The sequence below is a fragment of the Lepidothrix coronata genome, unplaced genomic scaffold, assembly GCF_001604755.1.
Source record: "Lepidothrix coronata isolate B3197 unplaced genomic scaffold, Lepidothrix_coronata-1.0 Scaffold37, whole genome shotgun sequence".
In the NCBI taxonomy this organism is placed as follows: Eukaryota; Metazoa; Chordata; class Aves; order Passeriformes; family Pipridae; genus Lepidothrix; species Lepidothrix coronata.
The window spans coordinates 6,587,788-6,611,109 of NW_016690217.1; the positions used below are offsets into that span (position 1 = coordinate 6,587,788).

Below are 23,322 nucleotides of genomic sequence, written 5' to 3' on the forward strand. Positions count from 1 at the left end.
CATAACCTCACTTTACTTATCTGCTTTGATTTGTTCTCTATTGAGCTGATAACTTCAGTAAGTCTTGGTTTATAGCTTTAGAGATTTGCTGAAATCAAAGACTGGTAAAAAGTTTGTACATGAAAAAGTTACACAGCAAGTGTTTGTTACTGTTATACCCCACTGAATTCCACACACACACACAATACTTTAAAAAGGGTGGACCACTTTTTAGGCACCTTTATATTAAAGTGCACAGTTCCTATGGTATTTAATAACAAGGTTGCAGCTGCTCATTACAAAATTGAAAGAAGTGTTTTGAATGGTGTGCAGAATCATTAGTCAGGTCAATTCAGTTTTAACTGTGAACCTTCACAAAAAGGAAAAAACTGCGGAACTAATGAGTAAGATGATCAGAGGGACAAAAAATGGTGAGACCTCATATTTCTTAATACTAACTGCAAAAAAAGAGAGATTAAAAGCAAGAGGGTTTACCAGAATTGACACCAGAATATTATCAAGTCAATATACCCTCATTCCTGGGTCAATGTACCTCTGGATTTAGCCCACAGTCCATGGATTTAATGAGATATTTTGTTAGTGACCTTGTTTAACAGTAATACCATATCATTTATGTCATTACAACTATTTATTTTAGGCCTGGACAGCCCTGCCTGGATGGCTGCAAAGAGAGTTTCAGATGATCCCAGTCTAAAGCAGACCATGAAAGGCTCTCATTAAAACAACAAAATGTTACAAACTGATTAAAACCAGAAAAAATTCAAGGACTTTTCTGAGGCAGATGAATGCAATTGTTCCTTCATGTCTTGACCATAATAAAGGTAGTTATATTATTTCTTTCAGATAAGAAAGCAAAGGAAAATAAAGTTCATACATTTTTCCTTGTTTTTCTTATTTTTTTTTAACCAACCTAGAAGTCTTCATAGAAGCATTCTCCAATCTGCTTGATTGAAACTTCTGCAGAAAGAACTTGTAGCAGTCAGGAACTTCTAGCATGAGATATCAATGCTAATATTTTTGGCTATTGATCCTATTGGTGGTGCAACTAATACCACATGAGCAGTCATAGTCTGCTTGAATGGGCTGTTGACAAGGCTAACATAATCACATGAACCTGAACAATAGTACTAGGGATTTATTCCACATTTATGAAGACTTTATTATCCAGTGTCACAAGAATAAAAAGAAAGCTGCTAGTCACATTGGCTGCTTATAACAGCATTCTCTTGAGAGTTTTCATTCCCATTTAATATCATGGTGGTAACTAAACTACACAAATAAATACACATTTCCTCTAGCTCTGGCAATTATTCACACTCCTTTTACCTGTGGTAAAAAGTAGCGTGAAAGGGAATGTTTCAGATTGGCTTTTTTAAACTTTCATAACCAAAGAAAATTTGTGATCACTCATAGAAGACTCAAACATTCTTGCCACCTTTGTCACCACACAGTAATTACGAGGGCTAGAAAAATACAGCCAACTTGCAGCCCACATGAAACAACATTTAATTAATGGCTTCTCCTAATTAAAAGCCTGAATTCTGCAATCACTGAAGTAAATGACAGAGCTTTTATGCAGGCCAGGGTAAAAGGACTGGGCCTCTAATGACTAGGTTGCAGTAGTTTCCCTTTAACTTATCCCAAAATGTCAAAGTTTCAAATAGTTTTTGGAAAATTGCAGATTGTATCCCCATATTGCACATTTCTGTGAGATTTGCAGCCAGATATCTTACTCTGGACAGTTTCAACTTATATTTATTACCAGTATGGTCACTTAAGTACACAAATCCAACTAATTAGACTTGCTCAGAAAAAATCCTCTTGAAGGGAGGTCAGCACTATTTTTGCCCTTCCCAATCCAGTCATACAAGCACTTTGAACAGCAGGGGAGTCTCCTACTATATCAGACAGTAGTGTGGAGGAAAACAGCTGATGTACTGACAGAATAAGTACACCATTCAATGGTTGACATAGAGAGCTAGTCAGGACACTGGGCAAGCGAGTGGGAAAGCAGGGACAGAAACCAGCTTTCCCAGGTCTTGTAACAACTTAAACCTTTTTTCAGAAATTCTGCTTTCCAAATAGATTCACCTTTGCACTGGGAGAGGAGAGAATAATTAAACTATTGCTATATCTCTTCATTTGATATGTGTTCCATGTATTTTTCCCTGCATGTGCTGTCCTGCAGAGAATTTACGTGCTTCAGAACAGCTGAGGATGCACCATGCAAGTATATCATATTTCCATCTAACAAACCTTGTGTCATGAAACCAGACTGCATTTGAATATAAGCAACAATAAGGCACTTTCAAGTCAACTGATTTGCTGCTGTTCTTGCAAACACGTTTTCATGAAGTAGAAAGAAAAATTTTCCACCTGTAAATGGCGCTACAAATAGGCTTTGAGGAACTGTGCTTGAGCTGGTATCTTAGTTGTATTAATTGAAAACTTTTAATCTTTTTTTTTCTTTTCAGTGCAACCTTTTAATCTTTTTCAGTATATATTAATACAATCAAATAAAAAGACAATATAGCAATATAAACAAGGTAATCTTCTAAGATTACTGGAAGTGTACAAGTTAGAAAACAAATAAACTGATGCTGCTATGCTGAAGCAGCAACACCTCATGGGATACATTATATTTTAAGAACCAGTGAGGCTTGTGAAAGAGTACATCTCATACAAATAGTTAAAAGATCAATCAGCTATTATTGAAAATCCAGTTGTATTTAATCATATATATATGGTCACTATTAAAAAGCCTGATCCCACAGTCCAAATGAATCAATGGAAATCTTTTCATTGGCTTCATTGAGATCTAAATCAGGACACTAAATGCAAAGAGGATAAAACCAGTAAAACACTTTTAAAATTGTCTTAAAATATATTAGTAGAAATAAGAAACGGAATCAAGCCAGTCTTACTATGTGGAACGTAATGCAAATCTATACCTCTAGCCTCACAGTGGTTGATCAACATCATAGATATTAGCAAATTAAATTTGCTAATGAAATTGAATTTGATTCAACCTGGAAAACAGAAGGCTTGGGGTGACGTAAGTGCAGCCTTTCAGTACCTGAAGGTAGCCTACAAGAAAGATGGAGAGGGACTGTTTACAAGAGCATGGAGTGACAGGACAAGTGGAAATGTAGTCAAATTAAAAGAAAGTAGGTTTAGATCAAATATTAGGAAGAAAACGTTTATTGTGAGGATGGCGAGGCACTGGAACAGCTTGCCCAGAGAAGCTGTGCATGTCCCATCCCTGAGGTGTTCAAGGCCAGGCTGGATGGGGCTTTGAGCAACCTGGTCCAGTGGAAGCTGTCCCTGTCCATGACAGAAGGGTTGTAACTAGAAGATCTTTAAGGTCCCTTCCAACCCAATTCATTCTATAATTCTATGTGTCTGTGAAATGCTAGCAAGATAAACACTTTCTGCACTATCACTACAGTTGTTATTTCTCTAGCGTTACAGTTTTATTCATAATCATTAGTTCTGAAAGCTGGTGCTGGAATTCTTGAAACTCTACTGTGCATGACTTGAAAGACTAGACTTTTTAAAAGTAAATTATCTTTAGTAAGATATCTCTTTGGCAAAACTGGGGCTAAGGTCTCTGTAAATGCTTTATTTGAGTAAGCAAGTTGACATTGAAGCTATTGTATGAACTGATGTTACTAATGGCAAAATTTTGTAGTATCATTTACAAAACAATTCAGGTTCCCTTCAAAAAGAAACCAGGGTAGCATGGGCAAGTTTCAAACAGCTAGTGACTTAACATTTAATGATAAATTCAATTCAATATTTCAAATCCAATTTAAACTTCAAGCTATCAGCCAATTAAAATAAACATGATGATAGTTTTATATTGCTAGAATTACTGCTTTTTGGCTTGTCCCAGAGGAACTGACAACCTTTAGGGAAAACACAAAATGTATCATTTTGCTTTTACATATGATTTTCCCCCATGAAGAACACAAGTGACTACTAACACTACAAAATTTAAAAATTCTTGGGAGGCATGTTTAAAGACTACAATTTCTTGTTATGCCTAGGATGAGTTTTTTACAGCTTTACAAAATCCTCTAAGTTTCTTAAAAAACAACCTGAATATATAAAGAATTTTATACATCAAATGAATAGAACTACCATATTAACAGTAACTGGGTATCAAGCTCTTAAAATCAGCTACTGAAGATTATTCCTAAATTGCAGCCAGGTGTATGAAGAACATTAATCATAGTGTCAAATAATTATATGGAGAGTTTCTCACAATTGTGAATCTCCAGTTTCAACAAAACATCTATCCATTTACTTCAAATGCAAACAGCAGCATTTTCACTGATTTTATTTAAAGATGTCAATTGCTGAATTTTATTTTTGTGAAAACAGGAAAGCAGATTCTCTAATTTATGGCCATGATCTAACTAGCAGAGATAGTGTTGATAATACGTGACAGTGACTCAGCCATTTTATCTAAAGGAGAGGTAATAATTAGTTAGCCGGTCCTGCTGGACCTAGCATCAGAGATGGTCACTTGGCTTAATAACTACAACATGTTAATATTATTCTATATGGGTTTTAGAATATGTGAGGCTACCTAAATTATTTTTAAAATTCAGACAGGAAAAGATGAGATTTTTTTATGATGCAGTGTCATTTTTATATGAAGGAGGTAAAAATAAAAACACTGCAAAGGTGTAGAAACATAAATAGTTGGGAGCTCTGTATTTAATGCAAGTCCTCATGTTATAATAACTCATAACAGTTCACAAAATACAGTGCAAAAAGTCTGCGTTCTGTAACAACTCACAGATGTGCTTAACAATGTATATTCCAGACTGAAAGTCAAAGCAAGTGTGGAGGGGGCCCAAAGTAGAGCATAAATATCAGACTTTGTAGAACCAAGGCCTGAAGTAATAAATTCCTAACTATGCATGTTACTAACTTGAAAACGCTGTGTGTGAGGTTTCTGGTCATTTATAAAATGACCTATCAACAAATATTTATAAAAGTACTTTTTCTTTGATGGCCTTACATACATTGTGTATATATATACATACATATAGGTATATGCATAGGCACACAAAATTATCAACTTTTTATCACTTTTGATAATGCCACCTTATAAATATATGATGATCAAATGTGGTATGTTTGCAACTCACCTGTCTGTTACGTTCATCCATAATCCTTGTAATCTGAATCTTTTTTCTCCCCATAGTCCCCGTTTTTTTTTCTCTCCTTCTTCCTTAAAATTACGTATTTTTCCCTTCTCTTTTCTTCCTCTTTCCTGTTTCCTCAAAACAAACCTCTTTCTTCAGCACTTGCTCTACTCAGTTCACAGTCCTCTGCATCCGTTCCTGCTAAACACAGAAAGGAAATCAAATGTTATTATGAAATTGATAACCAGATGAAAGTTACTGTGGAGTTGCCCAAGCATCTACAGTATAATTTAGTGCACACGTAAATTATAATAAAAATTTAGTGCACACGTAAATTATAATAAAAATTTACTTCATCTATAAAATAAGTAATGTATGGAAAAATAATAATTTAATTCAAAGGCTTCTTTAAAAAAAAAACAACAAACCACCAATATATCAAGTGAAGAAAAGGGCTGAAATACATATTGTGAAAATTTTAACAGAATTAGGTGCCTCTAATTTCAAATATCACTCACAGATCTAATATGAAAAATTACCTAAATCAGAGAGTTAATGAACCTTTCTGTACCTATGTATGCAAAGTAGGCCAGCTAATTCATTTCTGAAGGGAAAACAATCTTGTGTTTTGACAGCAGAGGTGATAATGTCCCTCATTATGCAAATATGATGGACCTTTATTAAAGTGTTACTTGATATATAAGAGATGTCAGCTACTTTAAATCCAAAATTTGTAACCTTATTCTTTAAGAATATGGATTAATGAAAGTATCACTCAAGACACTTGAAGAAAACACTAGTGCATTTTCCCCTTGTTTCATCTCAGTGTAAGTTCTAAAATGTTTTGATGGAGGAGTTATAATCAGCAAACATATCTTTCCTTATAAAAATGGAATAATAGAGACAGATGATAATCCATGAATGTTCTGAAAAATATTTTTACTTTTTTAGTAATGCACTGATCTTTACAATACTGGCTCTCTCACTGAGCTAAGGACAGTTACATGCAATATACAAAAAATACACAATGAAGGACACATTCTATATTTCACAAAATGTCATAAATCACATAATTAATTTCTATCATATCCAAAGTGCTTTTAGCAATAAAAGACTAGATGAAAATAGAAGAAAATACAGAAATTAGTTAGTCTAGTATGTGGTAAAAGACATAATTTTTCCCCTCTATAATCTTAGTTTACAATATTTTTAGATTTACGTGTTTTGAACAGAACAGTACAGAGTTCTTTGAAATACAGAAGAGGAAAAAAAATCTGAACAACACTAATTTAAATGGTTTTTAACATTTTCATGATAGCTTCATAGAGTGTTAAAAATATTGCCTTGGAAATAAAAATTTGGTAATTTTAAAACAGGAGCTAGTGTTTCCATATTTATTCTAAGATTGTAGTCTGTCAGCCAACCTGATAAATTATCACAATATGTTACATAGCACTAAACTGATGTAGTGGCCATTTATTCCATTATTTATCTCTAATTCAAAGCTACTGAGGTAGAAAAGCTAGACCTCACTCCTGATCTTCAATTGTCACTTGATTTTCTTCACATACATTAAGCTGCTCATGTTTTATGACTAAGAAAAAAAAGTTAACAAATAAATAGTCTGAGTTTTTTAACTAGCCACTATGATGTAATTAATCTGTTGGGTAAAACAAATTTTCAAGTACAGTAGTTATTACTTTTCTGCACAAAAATGCTTTTTTGTATTATTTTCTAGCCATATTTATATATCATAAACATAATGGAAAACATGGAACATGGGCCAATTCATATTGATAATATAATAAAGTGTGGGCTAAAAATATTTTTTTTGCTGCTACTTTTTGTAGCTGAAAACAGTAACTTCTTACTACTTAAAAAGACACAAAGGTACTTGACCATATTTGCAACAAAAAAGTTAAAAAAATTCCAAAAATATGAAATAAATTGATCAAATGTATTTTTAAAACCTTTTTTCCCAAACACTAGGAGACAGTCTTATCTGATATTCAGTGTTGACAAACAAAACCAGTCTATTTTTAGAAACAGTTTTAAATTTCCTTGGACTAGGCTTATTTCCTGTTTTTTCTATAGTCTTACTTCCAACAAAAAGACCAAGTTAGAATAGTGTTTGCCATGCACATGCAGGACTCGAAGGAGTCTAACAGGCTTTCTCTGTGACAGTAAGCCCATACGCTAATCCACAGCAAATGCATATGGAACAATTTCCTCTCCTTTCATTCAACTGAAATCAGTGGCCCTATCAGTTTACAGCACTATGTCTGCCTAAGCTCCTATTCACTGCAAGGTGGAAGGTCAGGGTGGACAGATTAGAGCAGTCGTGACTGGTTAGTGAGGATGAGCTGTTCTGCAGATCAAGATGCTCATGCTTAGTGAGTTCAGAAAAAAAAAAATCTCTTAATGCTGAGAAAAATCTTATCAGGAAGGAGAGAAATCAGAGTGGAGGAGCAATATGTTGAATCTCTCTCACACACTTATCAGTTCCACATTTAAGACCAGTCTTTAAACAACAAAAAATTTATAGGCAGTTGAAAGTCAGAACACTTAAAATTTCTGTGATCTACACAAAATTATCTTAAAGTAATTCACACAACACTTGATGAGCAGAATTTTGTTTTTCATTGCTTTACTACACTAGTTTTATTTTAGGTGGAAAAAGAGATGTATAGGAAAATAAAGTTGAAAGGGAGCAAGGATGACTTCATTGTTAATTATCATGCAACTTGAGAGAACTTGAAGGAGAAGACAAATTGTGTTAGGTCATATGGATAAACCACACAATTTGCAAAGAAACATAAATTTGTTTCAACACACCATGGGTTTTCTTGAAAAAAATCTTTCTTCCATTTGCTTTTTTCTTACTTCTCTAATGTCAAATATAAGCTTTCAATTGTTGTAGCAAATTTATTTCCTTTTAAAAAAATAATTTCTGCTATTCTTACCACTACTAGAGACAAATTGGGAATGTTGTGGTATTCTCTATATCTGTCTTATGCTTTTATACACACACACACACACACACACACACACACACACACACATACACATAAATATACCTATCAACACATAATGCTTCAAGTGCTATTCTTGCTATGCTTTTGTGTGTAGTTCTATTTATTTCATTAGTACATATATTAAACAAACAGTTGGATTAATTCCTAATCAATGAGACACAGATAAGTAAATCAAGACATCTCATTCAAGGGCTATAATGTTCACAGGTTGGTAATTTCTAAGTCAAACAGAATGTCAAGACCTCTGGAGACTAAAAAATTGCCATGGCTGCTTTAGGTCTTCACCAGTGTTCTCGACACTTTTTGAAAGTTCTTGCAGGGTTAAAAATTGCACTATCAAGTATTTAAAGTTCCTCTTAACTCATAAATTATTTCCCTAACATTAATAAAGCACATTGACTAGAAAAGTTGAATGTACTACAAAACTGAAATAGCACTGCAGGCTTCCATTATCCAAGAGAATTTAAAAAGAACTTTGTTGAAGTACCTCCACATAAAAGAAACCTTCCAACTTAATGATAAGGTCACATGCAAACAAATTGCATTTAAAGAAACACAGTGTTAGATGCTATTGTGTTATAGTCATCTGCATTTTTTCTTTTTGCAAAGCCAAACATTAAAAAAAAAATAAATAAAACAGACTGCTTACAAAAAGAGGAACTTCATTTTTGGCGGGCTTCTGTTCACTTTGTGATTTGGCAGAGGCAGTGGTAGCTGACAGAAGATTGATCTGAGCCTCGAGAAGGGCAAAGAGCTATTGGACAAATGCAGCAGATCAGTTGACTGCTCCCATCTCTCTTTTGAACACTCACACACAGACATATAGGCACAACACATACACACACACATGCACACCCACTATTCCTGCTCTGCAACACAGAAGAATCTTCACAGAATGGCAGGAAACACGCACAGAGTGGTCAGGGAAGGATATGATGTCAGCAACCACGAACAATAAAAGGTGTAAAGGTGCTTCCTTCCCTAAACTGTTCCAGAAGTGCAAAATGGGAACCAAAACTCTCCACTTCCTTCTCCAAGCAGAACTGTCTGAATCTGCTCTGCTGCAAACCCCAGACAGAGAGTCCTTTGAGCAGTTACACCAGGGGCAATAAGAAGTATCAAAACAAGACAGGAAAAATATTTAATTTATAAACAAGAGGGCAGCCAGAGAAAAACAAAGTTAAAATGTGCTAGAGTTTAACATTTTCATGGTTGCTTTACGAAAGAAACAAACTTGCCATAAAGATGTCCCTGTTCCATTAAGCAGCTTGCGTTCTGAATGGATTAATTAGGTTAAAACTGAGAAAAAACCATTTTTTTTATTATCCTGATATAAGGAAACAAAAAAAAAATGCTGTCCCCTTTCTCTTACCATTCTTTTCTTGGTGTTATAAAAGTAGCTTTTAAGGTCTATGAAATCTTTTTATGCAAGCCCGTTTTCTCAAACAAGTTTTCAATCATCGTCTAAATAAAAAATGTGAATGAATTAAGTAAGAACACATCAGTTACTTTTCTGATGAAAAATTAGCTGCAAAAACTGCAATGTAAACATGAAAATTGACAGTGGGGAACCCATATTCGAATAAAATGGTCACTCAAATATTTTCTGTAAAACCCTGGTTGACTATGTTCCATACACAGATGAAGACAACTACATAGTGAAGAAAAGACAGACATACTGTAGCAATTCAAGACATCACTCATTTGGGGTCTGTCACCTTGAGCTTGATATAGTTGAAGGAAAAGCATGAAGGGTGAAAATAATGATCATATATCATGTTATCTGACTGAGATCAGCTGACATTAAAGATAGAAGTGGTTCTTCACATTCACATGGTGGTTTGGCTGCATAGTCATTACAAAAAACACAGTTTGGACCATTAACAGAAAGGTTATGATAAAATTATATATGTCATCATCATGGCAATATATCAGTAAAGCAGCAGTGGCACGATCTACAGTATGGTTATCCAGGCAGAAAGCCATGCAACAAATGAATCTGAGTCATCTTAAGCTTTCAAACATCTGTCTACAACACTCTGATTTAGAAATTAAACATAACCTACACTTGTGTTTTGATCTTATGGGAAGGCTGCCATATGAAAAGATTGGAAGGGAGTTCATTTTAATCTACTAAATTTAACTCAAGAGATCATGCATTTTGCTACAGGAAATATAAACCAAATATTTAAGCCATAATGGATACACTGCAACAGATGAAGTACTACAGATTACTAGAGAGACAGTAAGTCAAACTAAAAAAACTCTGTACATGAAGAAGATTTTTGTAAACTTTAACTACCAAAACTTATTCATCTTTTCAGTTATCTAACCTCATTCCTGACTTATGGCATGAGTTTAATTTATAATGGAGAATAATTAAAGGGCAATGAAGTTCTGCACCAAGGCAGGAGTAAAATGTTCATAAACTTGCTAACTGTGAAATCATTCCTTATAAGTTGTTAGTTAAAGGTTTTAGAGAAAACTTGAATCATTTGATCTGAAGTCATATTTCACTAATTTTACTACTGATTTTGACAGTATATGCTGGATTTGAAAGATTATTTCAACTGATACTCCATTTATTAGTTAATGTGTTCATGTGTAAAGGATAGAAGAATGTATTTATTTTTAAGTCTGAACTTCCGGAGTTATACCTTATTTGCTTTTCATGTTTATATTTTACCATATTCCCAATACAATGACAATGTAGCCATGAACTGCAGAAAGTTCCTCTTGCAGCCAAGTTACTGACTGTCAATCAATACCATTATTTGCATGCCTTGGAAGTGTCATGAGAATTCTAGCATTATGATTCTTTTTTTTCAGTTTGGACTTCTAAAGACTAGCTATAAGAATGCTTCAGATAACTGTGGTCATTGTAACTTGTAACTCAAAACAAGTTATCTCACAGAGCAAGAACTTGTGCAACATGGGTGGAAGAGTTTCACTTGCTCTTATTTTGCAAAGTTCCCCTGAAAAGTTTTTTGGGTAAACTAAGCATCATTGCCAAAATAGTGGAAAAGATGGCACTTCCTAACAGTAATCCTGCTTCACTATGTCACACAACACCCTGCTTTTTAATGGACTGAATTACTAAGACATTGAATACCCAGTCCGTAGCCACCTCTCAATTTAAGCAGATCCATGCCTATATGAAAAAGAAAGGAGTAACTTTATCTTACCTTCCAGTTGAGAGGCATCCACCCAGCACAGTGACAGGAGGATTTTCTGAATATTACATGCATGTTATACCAAACCTGGTCATGCTGATAAAAAACCATGATAAAAAACCGTGACAGGAGGCCAAAGGCCTTCAAAGTGATTGTGGAATTTGCCACAGATAGCGAGTCACTCCTTGCAGCAGTGCACCAAAAGAAGAAACCAACAGCAACCTAGATGAAAACTGATTGCCTCCACCCCAGTAAGATATGTGCCTGCTACACTTGATGAAGAAAGGACAACTTGGTTAAGTTAAAACATTTTTGAAGATGGCCATGATGAAGAAGAATATTTGATTTGTAAAGCAAAGAATGCATACACTAATGCATATTTTAAGGAAAACCTTTAAGTGAAATGTTAATATAAAATATGTATCTGTGAAGAGTCGGTTGGTTTTAAACTACAATGATCAACAGGTGGTATTTCCATGCCTACCCATCATCCAGAAGAAAAAATTGGAAAGTAAATAGTTTGAAGAAAAAGTTTGCAGGTTTATGATTTGGTTCATGCTGTATCCTTAGCAGCTAGACAGACATAATGGGAGTCTGACCAATATGTATGGAAGAAGATCCATGAAGTTCTTCAGAGACTGTCTCAAGTACAGCAGTTTATCCAATTAGAAAAGCTGATAATAAAAGGAAAAAAAATAAAGAACTGAAAACTGAATCCCCTAATTGATCTGAAATGGAGACAGTACCTAGGAATGGGAACCTGTCTGAAAATGGAGTAGGGAAATTGGACCACTGCAAATCCAGCTAGGAGACTTGACAGTTTTGAGATAATAATTTGATTGGATTGCATTATAGTTATTAGATGTGTAATGAGTATCAGGAAAGGTTTTACAAATTCAGTCTGTCATTTACTGAGCTGGAGGAGATCAGTAAGCAATTCAGTAGTCAACAGGGTAAGATTTAGTACCTTGTGAGTTGAAAAGGTGTCTTAGAGCTACTCTGATCTGGGTCTATCTGTATTTAAAGACATCTTGCATACCAGGTAAGATGTTACCGTTACAGTTTGGGAGCAGTCTTACACACAAATACAAAGGACTTTGGAGAGTGTTGGCTTATTACAGAAAAAGTCTAAGATCTACAGAACTGAGTCATTGCATCACCTGAAAGCAGTCTCTGACTGGTTAGATCTAGATGTACAGATTTGTTACTAGTGCATGTATGTGAGGAAGTCTGTGGTGAGGAACTTGAATCCCCAAAATGGCTATTAAGAATCAGGAGATAATTCCAGGTATTATTGGAAGAAGCTATGTACTGCAAATATCAAATCATAGTCTGAACTTGGGCACAAGCACTTGGCAATGGCGGTATCAGTGATAGACAATTTTAGATTGTCCTCTATTGAAAAAAGTACAGATTGATTCTCAAAAGGATCCTTTTCAATTAGACTTTTGATTACTTTCTGCTTATAATTTGCTGAATGGCAGAATGCAAGGAAGCTCAGTACAGGCACTTAGACAAAGGAGATGGAGACAGTGTCTGAACTATGGTCAGTGATGAGTCTGGAAGCAACAGATGGAGTGGATGGAGAAGAGAATTAAATTTTGGGTGAACAGGTGGACTTGTTGATATCTACATAGACCTGGTGTTCTTCATCTTCACCCAACAAGCTCCAGAGAAATTTTACGCACTCTGACCCAGGATCCTCCCTTTTATCACTCAAAGGGCACTGTAACATGCCTATCTATGTTTAGCAATGCAGCTGAGTTCTCCTATTGCAGGTTTGTGCTGCACCACCACTTCACCCCTGTGTGGACTAAAAAAGACTTGGATTGTAGAAACCTCATAAACATAATTTTGAAAATGGATGTCTTATACATTTGCAAGTGAATCATTTCAGGAAGCTTTTAGAGAAAAGAGAAAGCTTTTAGAAACACGATTTTCGTGGCATGAATAAACAGGACAAACCATGATAAGAACTCAAAGTGTCTTTAAATTACCGAACAAATAAATGAGTGAGCACTGTATTTGGTTCAAAGACTAAGCTGAAAATTAGGAGGGATCATCCAAGGAGGTTGAATAGGGAAACAACTGAGGATGAAAATACATTAAAACCGAGAACATAGGTGCAGAAATTAACAAAAACTCAGATGTGAATAAGTTCCTCATTAAAAGAAAATATATACCTCTACCAGAGAACAGATTCCATAGAAACATTGTGAAGGGGTTAATAAAAGGAATCCTTTCCAGCACAACCAAAGTGAGTGACAAAAATTGTCAAGGTAAAGCTTGATTGAAAGTGAAACTGTTTCAGGTTAGTGATGGGAAATATCCTGACAGGAAAACTGTATAAATATGTTGAGGTGGTAAAACATTTCTACTGGATGGGAAGTGTGGCTCATGGTGTTGCCATTTTAAGATTAATTTGAGTAGTGAATGGAAGATGAAAGAGATAAAAGGAATAGGATTATTGCTGGTAAGTGTAAATTCTGTGCTCCTATAGTCCTGAACACTGAAAAAAATATAGGAAAGAATTATTTTTTAGGAGTTTGTGATTTGTGAAGACAAGGAGAAGCTGAAAATGTTGAGATATTGGGAGAGAGCTCAGTTACAGAAAATACAAAGAGTAGAGCTTGGAAATAAAACTAACACAGGCTTTGGAATAATGGCTGATGGGATAGGGAACTCAAACATTAATACTTGATAATGTATCATGAATCAATTCTCAAGTCTTGCTACATTTAGAGATATAATAAATCTTCATAAACAAAAAGTATTAAGGAAATATTTGACTCAGTTATCACTTTCCCTGCCCTAATGGCAATAATCCTGAATTTGGCTAGCTACTCAAGGCAAAACGGGATAAAGTCTCTTAAGCCTGTACTTTAATGTCGTTCAGCTTCCTATCAGAAAAATGAAGTAATTAAAAATGAGAGGATTCATGCAGGTGTCCCTGAGCCATGGAAATTCCTCAAATAATAGGATAAAACCTATTCAGGCTTGAAAAATTTGATTATAATGACTCAGGTATTTATTTATTTATTTTCCACTATTAGATACTGTATGATGCAACCAGTCACCTAAGCCCATCACTGACTCACCAAAGATGGAATGAATCTCAGGCAGACATCACTTAAAATGTAGAGAATGTTACTGATTTCTATGTAGCTAATCCTTTTTTACTAATACAAACATGAGAATAGACCCACCACTAGTACTGAAAAAGAAGTCAGACAAGCTTTATAATCAGAGTTAGTACCTCATGTAGACTAACCAATTTGGAAAAAATAAATCACCTTTATGGTGTACAATTCTTTGGCTCAATGTACTCAAATATCATCCTTTTATTTCAGCTATGGAAGCTGGAAATTAAATATATTACCTCTGCCCAGAAATCATCTCTTATCTGTGGTGTTAGATCATTTCAGCTACAACTATACTACCACAGAAACAGAATGTTGGTTTTCCTACAGCATAGACCTAAACACATAATTTTCACGTGTAAATACCTTTATTAGTTTTCTAATGCAACCTCACATCTGTACATCCTTCATCTGGTAATTTTTTTCTTAAAGGGGAATTCTTAGACACAGAGATGTTCTGCTTCTCTTTTTTTTTTTTTTTTTTTGTATACTCAGTTCTAGAAACACACTCTTTTTGCTTTAATTTCTTCCCAGAAATGTCAAGAATTAAATACAGTTGTTCTCAAATGTACACTGCACAACATTGTGGAGAGCTGCTGAGCTGCTAGCAGTTCATTCATTTTGTGCGAATGCTAATATGATAAATATGATATAAAAACTATTGACACTCCCTGAACTCAACTGCTTGCCCAGAGACAGATGCAGGTTTAAAATGAGGAGAAAGAAGAAGAAGGGGAAAAGAAAAGAAGAAAAAAAAAGGCAAGGGAAATGTATCAATCTTCCCAATGACCATGACAGCTGAAAATCTACATCATTAATGCTTCCAATCCCACTCAGATAATTTTTTCTCCCAAGGACAAAAGGAGATGAAATGTGTGTCAGGTACATAATAAGGCTAAAAAAAAAAAAAAGATAGTACCTGCATTTCACTGCAGAGGGGTGAGGAACCACCTCTGTGCAATGTGCCCTTTCTAACGGCAAAGCTCATAAATTAGGACAGGTCGCTGCCTTTAAACATATAAAATACACACAATTTAAATAGAAACACATTAATTCAGAACAGATCTGCTCTAAAAAAAGGAAAAAAAAGAAAAGTACAGTGGCAGTATAGCAAAGTAGCATGATTACAAAGACTTGATACCTTTTACAAGCCACATGATAGGAAATAAACCTTGCACATATATTGTCTTGTGCCTCATGTCTGGAATTCTGCATGTTCAGGAGGAAGCATCTGTTGGAAAAATGGAAGGTTCTGACTAGCAAGAAATAAAGTATGTGGCCATATCTCTTAGTGCTAGCACACCATAAATCATTTGCTAAAGCTATTTACTTTCTACCTCCTGGCTGCATCTTGATAAGGAGGATCTCTCTATGCTGTAAGATCTGAACTGAACTCTCACTGGTTTGGAACTAGAAAAAATGCATAGATAAGGCTGTTTATAAGAAAAGAATTTGCTATGTAAAAAAAAAGTAAAAAAATACAGGAGAAAAAACATTGGCTGAAACAACTGGCTTTATGCTGTCTGTTCAGAAAGAAGTTTTCTGTTGTTCTGGATTAGTGGGATATTCTACAAATTTTTTTGTTGTCCTTGGTGGGGGACAGACAGGCGAGCAATAGATATATTTCTGTTAACAATACTCTCATGAAGAGAGAAAAAGAGAGAAAATGGAGAAACCTAAAATATACAACACACTGAGGAGCTATGCTGTGATATGACAAAGAGCTAAAAGAACTGCAGCTTCGTATCTGCATTAGTTACAAAGACATAAATAGCCTCATCTAATTTAGTGTACTGTTCAAACACATCATAGTTCACATTCAGTTTTTGAAAATTGTGCTAGGTAACTAATTCATACTTTCCACGTGAGGATTTGATCTTCTAATTTTTTACAGAATTGAAGTCTAACAGCTTTAACCTCAAGTTCTGTAAAAGCAAAATTTCTACTGAAAGGGATGGTGTTTACCACACAGGTACACCTACCACTGTCTATAACTACAAAAGCCACAAATGAGCATCACATCCTGCTTACTGAACCTCAGCTGTAACCACTCCATTAGCACATGCATCTGGATTTATTTATTTCTTACACATATAAGACACAATGCATTTGTCAGTAGCCAATGTAAAAAGTCAACATCCTTCACAAATATCAGAAGAAAACAGACATATAAAATGTTCTTAATTTGCAGAGGGAAAATATAGTGGAATTATCTTGATAGTCTATCTTGATAGACTATCTTGATAGTCTCCATTCTATCTTGAATGAGCTTTTGTTTTTCTAAACAGATCATTGCCAGCATTGCTCATTTTATTATTAACGTAAAAGCATGCTGAAAAAATAAAAACATAATCAATAAAAAGATACATTAGCTAAATCTTTTTGTGGCCTTGAATGTACATTACGTTTTCTCAGAAATGGCACTTTTTGAGCTCTATTGATATGTAAGGTGGTTTCTGATGAAATATATTCTTAGAAACAGGCAGTCGTGGCAAAAGTAGCAGGCAGCATAGTGTAAAGAATTGGATTCAAGGTTGGGATGCAAACATGGCTGAGATCTGCTCCCTCTTCTGCCAAAAATATTTAATGTCACCTTCATTTTCTACTCAGTTTTTCTGTTGGAAACATGGGGATAAAAAACCTGTGGATTTACTCGTGCAAATGTGCTAAGAACAGTGAATATTTATTACACAATAGAGAAATTCCAAGGGCTTTCAGTCAATATCCTATACTTTTCATCTGGCATAATTAGTGAGTATGTAAACAAATAAAGCAGATAATGTAGCAGACTTAAAAACGTACAAAATCAATGTTAAGGGCAAGATTATGATAATAAATATATTAATATCTATATTTAAAATCACTAATTTCAGAAAGTTATAATTATCTGGTATACTAATGCATTTATATATACATGCTGTTCTAGCTCTATCATCCTTTATGCTAATTTACATCTTCTTGAAATAAAGATATTTGACAGTACTGTCATATAAGGTCCACCATGCTACACAGCAGATTCATCAGTTTCCTGCTTCCCTCGCTCTCTTACAGCATCCTAATCAACCTAATTAAAGCTTAGTTCATTTGAAACCTCAGATGACAATTTGTTTAACTCTATCCCACTGTGATCTTTTTATAAAGAGAATTAAATTTGATCTTCTGACAGCAATTATTAAATGATCCCAACTGGCCCCAATTAAGACACAAGGCTCACAGGCCTCAAAATCCAATAAAGTGCCAAGCCCTCTCTATTACATGTATATCTCTCTTTACCTTGCTTTATTTTCTTAAAGTCAATTAAGCTCATCTTAGCAAGTGGATCTGAATGCCATTGTGTAGACTAATTCAAGATACAATGCATCAATTTACTTTCAGTGACATTCTGAAATGGGGACAACACATTCAAAATCATCATTTTGAAACCCTTCTCTGACTCCATTCACCTCACTTTAATGCTCTTCACTGTGTTGCATATGACCTACAAATGCTTACTTGTAAAATACTGCCTCCAATGAGTGGTGACTAGAGAAACATATTAAATATCCATGGTCCCAGTTTTGCACTGCTTACAGTCCTCTTTATAGTAATACATCTCTTCTGTAAGCATTTCCACTTGGTTATCATCTCTCCATTTCAGAAATTCAAAGAAATGTGATGTTCGTGTAACTTCTGAGGTTAACCTTTATTGCTTTTAATTTGTGCTTTAATTTTTCCACACATGTTCAGTGGTGTTCTGTGAAGAAATGTTCCCATGATTTCACACAAAGGCAGGTAGCCCCAGGATTTGGAACTCTTTGATTGTGTGGTACTCCAGGGAAATAGCTGAATTAAAACCATCCTCATGAGACTGAAGTAGCTTCCATACACATCTGGCTCTTCTTATTCTAAACTCTAACACCTGTCTGGAAACTTAACCCTCATCTTTTCTCTGAAGAACAAATGGGACAGATTTATCTGCTGCCATTTGGTTTAGGTCAAAGCTGAGCTGTGTGGTGTTCTGCTAAATTAATTGCAATGTAATTGATACTGTTTGACACAGTTTTATGACCAGACTGCTCTCTCAGTATTAAAATATATAAGATTTTGTATTTCTGCACATTCGCTCTAAACACAGCTTTGAGTAAAAACACAGTAAAATACAGCACACAATTTCTGTCTCAGTATTTCTAATGAATCATTATATAAAATAAGATTACATGCACAAGTATTATCAAAAGATTAAGTACCAAGTAAAAATGCAGGAACATTACTTCCATTGTGGTGACTTTTTTCCTCCATTTCCCTAATTTACATACTGATCAAATGTAAGCATGATTTTCCTTCAATACAAAAAAGATAGAAAGACACTAACTTTCAGTACACAATTTTCTTCACTAATGTGCAAGTTTATGTAAAACATAATTAGACACATTTCCTGTTGAGCTGGGAAAGATACTGTTTTCAGTAAAAATTTAAAAAACTAAAGTGATGCCAATTGCTTTGGAAGTAAAATCATTTTTTTTTAAAGAACTTGTAAATTTTACATTTAAGAATTAAAGAAAAATATTGATTTCAAAAACGAGGCAGCATTTTTACTTCTGGAAATCCTATATGACACCAGTAAATTTGAATGTTAACATGCAATAAGAGTTTAACGAGAATTTTTAATTAGACATTGAAATGCCTGAATATTAAAAAAGATTTCAGTATACCACACTACTAATTATTTCTCATTGTATTCTAATGATCCCATAAAAGATGCTAATTTTAGCTCTTTTGCTAAAAACAGCAAATGCTGTAACAGATTTAGTGCAAAGAGCTGAAAATATCCTGTGGAAAAAACTCTGTACAGAGATCAGATCAACCCAAATCCTGCCATTACTCAGCACTGCAGTGACGTGCAGATGTTTGTAGTGGTTTAAGGAGCCGGCGGGGGCTGGAAACTCTACATACTCAACTCCAACATGATTGCAATTGAACCTCATCAAAGAGCTCATAATTTGTCACAGAAAACAGCCAATTAACATATGTTAGAAAAAGGCTTCCATAAAGATAATATATGATTAACGATCCAATGCAGCTGTCACAAATCAAAATTCTGCATTTTAAAAAGAAGTATCAGCCTGGGTGTCTGAATGTTTACATGGACAATGGATACTGTATTTTAAAAAGCTACAATGGAAAAAAGCCCCTAGTTATAGTATTTGCTCCAGGTTTGGAGTTAGAGCTTAGGGAGATCCAGGTAAGATAGCACTACTTACAGCACTGGCTGTTTTCCTGTAAATAGTTAAGACCCTTGTCAAAACACAACCACTATTTTGTTGTAGCGCTGTTTTAAAAGACAGACCTTCACTGTGAGTGTGGTGGCCTTCACTGATGTACTTTGCTGTCAACACAATCCTCTGGAAAAACAGCATGTCCTTTTTGCTACCAAAAATGCACCGTAAAGCTGTGCATTGTAGCCCCAGGGCCAGCGCTGTGATCCTGGCTATTCAAATGCATGGCCTTGAGTGAAACTGCACCCCAGCCAGTCCTTTTATTTCACATTTACACTGGAGAAAATGAAATCTGAATGCTCCCTGCATTTAGATAAAGAGGTTGATTTAAAATAGTTTACACATATATATGCATGGAAAGTGAAGCCTGTTGCTTTATTAAGACAGAACACTGTGATGCCTATTCTGAACAACTGTCTCTACTCCCCGTATTTTGCATAACAATATTTTAATTACTGAAACACTGCATAAATAAGCTGCTATTTTTTACAAACCATTATGCATTTTTCCTCATATCATTTGGGATCCTGTGTGGCAGTCAGTAAACTCTTAAGTGACTTGAATCGTACTCTGTATGTGTGTGTCTATGTGAGCGTGCGTGTCTTTGTCTTGACATGGTGTTGTAAAAGGAAGTGCTTCCTCTTTTCTGTTTGAAAGAGACCCAAGAAAAACAAAGTTTTGAAACTCAGTAGTCTGACTGGACATTAATCAACGTATTTTAAAAAATGCCTTAACTCCTATTCAGTCATACATAATCATATGCTGATGGATAAAAGCAGGGACAAATTTTGGTCAGTGCTAACAAAGAACAACATCAAGGAGATGGTATTCTCCAGAAGTGAAATGTGATGATTTTTAAGCATCTTTTCTCACCTTTAAATCCTTCAATGATTCAGAAATGCCGTTTCCATTAATGTTACAGGCTCTAGTTAGTGTCATCAGCACAAGTTAATTCTCTTAAAACAGTATTTATTATACTGTTACTGAAGTATTTGGCAACTTCAAAGCAATGGTTTCACAAGCCCTGAATAGGCAGAGACTTTTGAATATGCTAAAACTTAATATGCCAAGAGGTCAAAAGGAAAACCTAAGGGTTTAAAGCTACTCATGTGAGTAAGACTGCCTCAAAAAGATCAAAACCACTGATATTTCTGACCCATTTACATGGAGCAAAACTAGATAATGCTTTTTAATATTCCTCACTATGTCTCATTATGATAAAAAAAAATCATTACGAATCACTGTCCCTTTTAACAAAACACTGTGAATAACGTTAAGGTTATGCTGCTGCTTTTTTTTTCTCTCCCTCAGGAGTGTGTTCATTGATTCCCAAGCAATCAGTAATATTTTTGATTAAGATCTCAGAAATAGCTGAAAATCCCACAGCTTCTCTACTATTGAAACTTCACATGTCTTTGGCTGTCCCCAACTAATGACAATAAACTATGCAGCCTCAAGCTAAAGAGATTAATTTCAATTTTGCAATGAATAGATAAAAAGACTGGACAAAATACATTCCATATCTACTACATTGTCATGTCTATAACATAAAATACACTTTTGGCCCTAGAGACAGTTTGAGAAGGGAATAATAATATTTGATGTGCAAAACAATAACCAAGAGTCAGATGAGAACTGTATATTTTTTCTTATACTTCTTTTAGAATAAATGCACATGTTTTGAACAAGACAGATTCAAGTTTATTATTTTTTCCTGAAAATAAGCCTGCTTTAAAAAACTACTTCTAACAGTAACAGTAGAATAATTAAAAGCTAGTTCTTAATTGTATGGAAATATTGTGTCAGAGTGATTTCCTAGTCTGTAAAACTAAATTTCCCCTCTTCATAGGTAAATCAAATAATTTTACAATTAGAACATGCTCAAATGACCAGTAAGTATCAGCGCACTGCTGTTAAGCAACATATTTTTCAAACAAATTTATCAAATTGTTCTGCTATTTACTCATCACAATTTCTCTAGGTAAGAAATCTCCAGCAAATGTTTTTTTGCTACTTAGATATAACAAATTATGCATGATGAAATACTTTAAATATGTTCATCCTGCTATCTGTCTGTTGTGCTGCAAAAATGAAAACCATCTGAGTCAGTAATGTCTTCTACTAAATGAAAATGTTGATAGCATGTCATAACCTACTTCAAAATTTTATAGGTTTTGTTACAATTATTTTAAAAATATGAATCTAAGCTTTGGAAACAGAGTTTATTAAAACAATATCCCACTTCCTGATTGTTTCTGTGCCTATGGAAGTCAGTTGGAATTTTTCTATGTACTCTAAAATGCCGACACTTTAAAAAAAATTGAGAATATTTTATTAAATGCCCAAGACCACTCTAGTATCAAGGCTGCAGACTCTAAATGGTTTTAACCCACACATCTCTATGGCATTATCCCATTTAGATAAAAGATAGATATGCTGAAGACTCTCTGATAAGTCCATTTGTTGGTTCTGGAGAGGAGAAATGAGTTACCATGACGCAGAAGGCTCTAAATCCTCACAGATTACAGGAATGTTATCCAAGAACAAAGCATCACAAAATAATAAAGACTCTATATGAGCCATGTTTAATACAAAGGTTTTACTACTGTTACCTAGAGTTGAACACCGTCGAGTCAAAGGCTTCATTATATGATTTTTTATGGAGAAACTATAGAACACGTTGAATATGTTCAAGTATAAATTAGGAATGTCAACAACTACAGCTTTCCTTGTTAAAATTCCTAAATTACTGAAAACTTAAAGGGATACTTTCCAGTAATTTTAATCATCCGGTATTTTCCCATACCAGCTCACGGATTTACTTTTCAATACCAGCAGCCTGAGACAAGAACTAACAGATTTATTTTCCATCTTAGAAGATCTTGCTGCTCAGTTGTCATTTTTTTCTTGGCTTTAATTGATGGAAGCAACTCTCTTGCTGGGTTATAAGTTTAGTGTGTCTTTGGGGCTGTTTTTTAGGCCAAATTTTTTATTTTTATACTTTTTGTTGTTGTTGTCTATTATCCTTTGATGTCAGATTTCCCCATAATTTGTTCCAGTTCCCAGAGCAGTTTCTTCAGACGAGAGCTACACTTTAGAACGTCTGTAGCTCCTGCTGAAACCTTCTGCAGGGATAAATAGAGACTGCAGCAAATCTACATGAGGTTGTTTCTCGAAACTCCACTGATGCATGACTCCGTGGAAATAACCACTGACAAGACATATGCAAGACATTGTGGTATGGATTCAGGTGCGTGCAGACTGGTAGTTGTCAGTCTTACAGTACAATACCTTGTCTGATAAAAAAACATGGAAATATGACATCAGGCATTCTTTTGCTATTTTGGTTAAGCCAGTGCATCACTCATTTCCCTTCACTGGTCAAAAATATGCTGATCATGCCCAGTGTCATGCCCATGACAGGCTGGTGTTAGAGGGCTTTGAAGTATAGGGGTTTAGGACCACAGGTCACTCTGCTCAACCTGGCTTGTCTGACAAAAAGCAGAAGAGCAGCAGGAAGAGAGTCTGGCACTACCTTGAACAGACTCTAAGGGTTCCTT

At 34.8% G+C, this 23,322-nt stretch overlaps 1 protein-coding gene across 17 annotated transcripts in view; it reads right to left on the bottom strand.

Moving 5' to 3' along the window:
- Positions 1-23,322, bottom strand: part of MEF2C (myocyte enhancer factor 2C) — a 135,297-nt gene that overhangs the window by 73,502 nt on the left and 38,473 nt on the right. For 10 of the 17 annotated variants that reach the window (XM_017812643.1, XM_017812639.1, XM_017812642.1 and 7 more), the window contains one exon: positions 5,163-5,360. In XM_017812643.1, coding sequence (XP_017668132.1) covers positions 5,163-5,216 — 54 coding nt within the window. In that variant the 5' untranslated portion in view covers positions 5,217-5,360. Of the gene's footprint in view, positions 1-5,162; positions 5,361-8,843; positions 8,949-15,648; positions 15,739-23,322 lie in introns of those variants that run through there. The other 7 variants (XM_017812632.1, XM_017812641.1, XM_017812635.1 and 4 more) reach the window with 5 other exon arrangements.